The following is a 4,930-nucleotide window of genomic DNA, read 5'->3' as shown; positions in this document are numbered from 1 at the left end:
ATAGTTTGATAATGGGATGTATCCTTCAATATTACCCCTGTATTTACAATTAATATATGCATATTTTTCTTTCTGAAGTTGTCCCATTCGAGCTCTACATTAAAACCAAGGACGTCTTTGTACTTATTTAAAAATTTGGTTATATTATGTTCTCCAAACATGTTATCCTATAAATTATATAATTATATTAATTTTTGATTATTGTCATATCCTAACCATTTTACCAATGCGTATTCATGACCTTTGATTTTTTTCTTACGTAATAATTTTTCAACTTTATATTCTTTGGTCATATCAAGTGATAATTCTTGCTCATAAATGTGCCTTCAATGTCTTCACCTGATAGGTCCTCCAGAGTGTAAACAATAACGGGACCAAAGATAATTTGTTTGATTTTGAACAGTTCAAGTGTGTCGTTTGGTAGATATCCTTTGGCAAACATGTTCTTGTATTTGGAAATGCTCAAGGTATCACCAATATTAAACTTAGGAGTTCCATATTCAACAGTGAGATAAGCACCATACAAATTATACCAAACGATGTTTTCATTCTTTGGTAATGATGCTTCCTTCGGAGTCATGTGGATTGAATTGTGATAACTATTGTTATAACCGTCCACTAAACAATCTTTAACATGCTTATTGTAGAATTCACGACCTTCGTCAAATTGAATTTTATTTGGTTCACGATCTTTGGAAATTAACTTAAAGAAGTCAGCCATTTCAATACCATGTTTTATTTGGCATACTTCGATAACACATCAATAACAGTCAGGATGTAACGAAACCCCCAGTCATTATTCATCTCTACAATGTCAGCTTGCCACTGATTATCTATTCCATAAACAATTACTTTGCAGTAAGGGAACTTCTTAATTGCTGGTTTGTGCATAGTGTAAACTTCTTGTTTTTCCAGCCATTGACATTGTTTCAATTCCTTATAATTTTTGTTGTCTTCTTTGATTTTACGCCACAATTTTGTGATGCCGCTGTATGCTAAATCAGAATTGTAATACAAGTCACGTAGATACTGATCCATATTAGTAAGGTGGTAAATTATATCTATAAAGTAAAATATTATATTTCCATTTCTGATTCCATTTCTGATTTCATCTCTGATTCCATATCTGAATAACCATTCAGTTTGTAATACTTCAAGTAACGCTCCAAAGGGGGAGTGTAATTAGCAGCTTTCTGCATTTCAAGAGACTTCATGAATACTTATTGGATAAATTCTTGGGGTTTTTCAGAATATACATTTTCCTGCGTGTATGTTAATAATTCCTTGAAATGTTGATATTGTAACTTTAAATGTGATACTTTGTCTGTTAGTTTTAAGTTTTGATTGACAACTGTAATGATTATTGGAATAGCAGCTAATACACTGACAAAAACTGGTATTGCGGGAACTGCAGCTAATGCACCAGCACCTGAAACAATCCCACTAGTAATGAGTATCGCTTTATTAACTCAACTTAACAATTTGTAAGAGCATCTATATGCACTACATATTTGTGTGAGATAATCAATCAAATCCTGTATTGTTTTAATATTTTGGTCAATCATTTTGGTTCGGGTTTTATATAAGTGAGATATCTCAATGTGTATCACTTATATATGTATATATATTATTTTATAAGGTTTGATAATCAAAGTGGAATGAAAAGTTATTTTTGAATAACGACTATCGAAGACATTAAAATTAATAGTGACTTTAACCCTTTTATCAGTACGAAATAACCGAGATATAGATGCTGGTATAATTTGTTTGTTTATAACAAATGTTGAATGAGACATTTTAATTTTATCATCGAATTTTATATTAAAATTAACAGTTGATCTCTCGTTAATATCCTTAGAAATACCACTGGAGTCTATAAAATGGTGAATATGATAAGTTCCTGGATGAATAAAATAATCATTTCTATCACTATCAAATATTACTTTATCTGTGTTTATTATATGAGAAAATTCTTTTACCAATAGCCTAACAATTTTTTTATGATCTAATTCAATTATTGCAATTTCTTCTGTTATAATAGGTTTTGGAGGCAGTATAGGTTTTAGTTTAAACGTATTATTTTCATATTCTAAGTGATATTTAACACCTGTGTTTGGTTTAATGGATTTAAAATCCCTAAGATCATTGAGAGATAAGCTTAATGATTTGTTCATTGTATATGATTTAATGTATATTAAATTTTAGGCCAAAAAAATCAACTGAGGTTAACAGAACAGTAAAATCAGACTCATTAAAGCTTACAAATTGTTTTATTAAATGTTAACAGTTGCATAATAAAAAATATTCCTGTCCTGTTTCATTTGATTTTTGTAATCCATCTGACCTAATACAAAAAGGTATATTTAATCTATCTGTTTGTATTCTTGATGGTAAATAATATTTCATAGTTATTCCATTCTTATCTTGAAAAGCCCCTATATAAATACTATATCTTCCCTGTATTTGATATACACCTATCACCTTATAAATAACATTAACAGGTAAATCTATCCATTTTTAACAGTTTGCTCTGTTAACGCAATATCAAATTCTTCATTAGTTAATATGTTATTATTTGGTTGCTTGATTAAATTTTTAAATGCTTTAGTTGTTTTATTAATTTTCTTAGTAGATTTTTTAATGGAATCAGGAGGAAGTAAAACTGCCTGCCAATGCATTAAGTATTTGGTTTATTGCCTCCAATTCTTCAATACTCTCCCATTCTTCGATACTCATTTGCTCAGACATTTCATGTGTCATTTGTGCCATTGTATACTATTAATATTTTTTTTAAAATTGAAAATATTATATCTCTAACCATTTATTAAGTTTTTATTAAATTTTGAGTAAACCAATATAAAACTAGAACAAAAAAATATACAAAATGAACTGAGGTTATTTTTAATTAATCATAACTTGTTTCAATATTAGCACAATTATATTAAAATATCGTTTACCTGTTTTCTTCTGATCTTATAGAAAATGGAACTGATAAAAATTCTAAATCTTTACTAATATGTGATGGTAAATAATAATTAAATTTAATAAAATTATCATTTTCAAGTTTACCTATATAACTTAGACCAAATTTACCATTAATTGTTTTTACTTCAGTTACTTTATATATTTCATGTACTGGTAAATCTCTCCATTTTTTAACAGATTGATCTTTGATTTTTTAACAGTCAGACTCAAGTTAGACAATACGATTCATAGTCTATAAAATAAGCCTAAAATATTTTTAAATGTATAAGAATCATAAGTTTCAAAGTTATTTTTTTGATATCTAAAAACTTTAACCCTTGTGTTATTCTATATAACACTTCATTTTCTTTTAACTCTTGTGCTATTTTAGATAACACTTTATTTTTTGTAAAAGTAACATTGATATGTTCTTTCTCAATATGAATTTCAATAGTTAATAATGTACGTTGTTCACATGCTATTGAAAGTCCATTCAAAAGAATATCGTATTCACTCTCAGTATTTAATTGAATACATTTAATAACAATGGTACCACTGATTACCTTCTTTATATCTTCCGTCATCGCTTCATTAGCAGTAAACAATTTTAATTTAGCCTCGCCATCAGGTTTCAAACCCAATGTTTTAAACTGCGTATCATAAAATAAGTTAACATTTCCCTCTTGAAAGTTATAACTACAATACCATTCCCCTGAATTTAAAATTCTACGAAAAGTATTGTTTTCTTTCACTATTGTTTTTGAATGCAGCTTTGGGTTCAGAAGGTCTAGTCTAGGATCTGCTTCCGGTAAATAGTGTCTGATATCAGCTAAGCTAAATGTCTTATTATTGTCATTATAAACCAATACATAATGAACTCGGTCAGTTAAACCATGGTCAATAGTTAATGGCTTTTCAATCAATTCAACAAAATCTCGTGGTAATTCAAAAGTATAGAACTTATTATCTCTCTTGATATATGCAAAGCCAAATGGTACATGATGTTTTGTTACTTTATATTCTTCGATTATCTCATCTATGTCATTTAGATCTACTAAATTGTTGGTATGCTCATGTGATTGAACTGCTGCTGGTTCTAAATTAAATGATTTAGATTCATTTTTCCATTTTAAGATGAAATCTTTATTATTATTGCGGCTGGTTAAATACGGTTTGGGTGTGTAAACATCTTTGAGATCATTAAGTGCATATCCTTGTGCTATCATACCTAATCCAAAATTTGATGGCATATTATACTTCGTATATAAAAAATATATATAAATATATTTATTAAAAAACAATGAAGTTATATATAAATAAAGAATCTAATGATATTACTATCAGTTTTACAGAAACACTGACTGGTTATAAACAGATACGACTGTTGGAGTGTAAACTATATAATTCCTGGTATAATATTACGAAAGAAAACAATTAAATTGCTTTTACTGCTAACGATAAAACGTCAGTTAAAAAAGTAGAATCATGTAATCATAATGTAGATACATTATCACAAGCGATTGGTAGAATGAAATTAATTAATTTTAAGAGAATTTTACCAACAGGAAAAACACAGATGTTACTCGGTGATAATGTTAAAGTAGACTTTTCAAGACCTAACAATTTTGCGAGGATACTTGGTTTTAAAGAGAAAGAATATATTTCGTTGAGTATTGGTCAAAACAAAGCAGATTTTTTCCTGTGACTGAATACATAGTCTACTGTGATATTATAGATACACCTACTAATTACATCAATGGGAAAAGGTCTAATTATTTACAAATTTTAACACTACAGGACCAGGGTGAAATACGAGAAGCTGTCACATTCATTTCCTGCTAATGTTCCAGTACCCATTAAAAAAATGAATATAACTAGTCTTCGAATTTGAATAACTAATCAAAATAAAGAACTAATAGATTTTAATGGTTATCCAATTTCATTTCAACTCGAGCTTACTTAAATT

General features: G+C 28.3%; 1 protein-coding gene across 1 annotated transcript; it reads right to left on the bottom strand.

Moving 5' to 3' along the window:
* Positions 1–289: 289 nt before the first annotated feature.
* Positions 290–721, bottom strand: LOC144442086 (uncharacterized). The gene has a single exon (XM_078131357.1). The coding sequence runs from the start codon at positions 719–721 to the stop codon at positions 290–292; it is 432 nt and encodes a 143-aa protein (XP_077987483.1).
* Positions 722–4,930: the final 4,209 nt, after the last annotated feature.

The sequence above is a fragment of the Glandiceps talaboti genome, chromosome 11, assembly GCF_964340395.1.
Source record: "Glandiceps talaboti chromosome 11, keGlaTala1.1, whole genome shotgun sequence".
In the NCBI taxonomy this organism is placed as follows: domain Eukaryota; kingdom Metazoa; phylum Hemichordata; class Enteropneusta; family Spengelidae; genus Glandiceps; species Glandiceps talaboti.
This window is presented reverse-complemented; position numbering and strand designations above follow the sequence as displayed.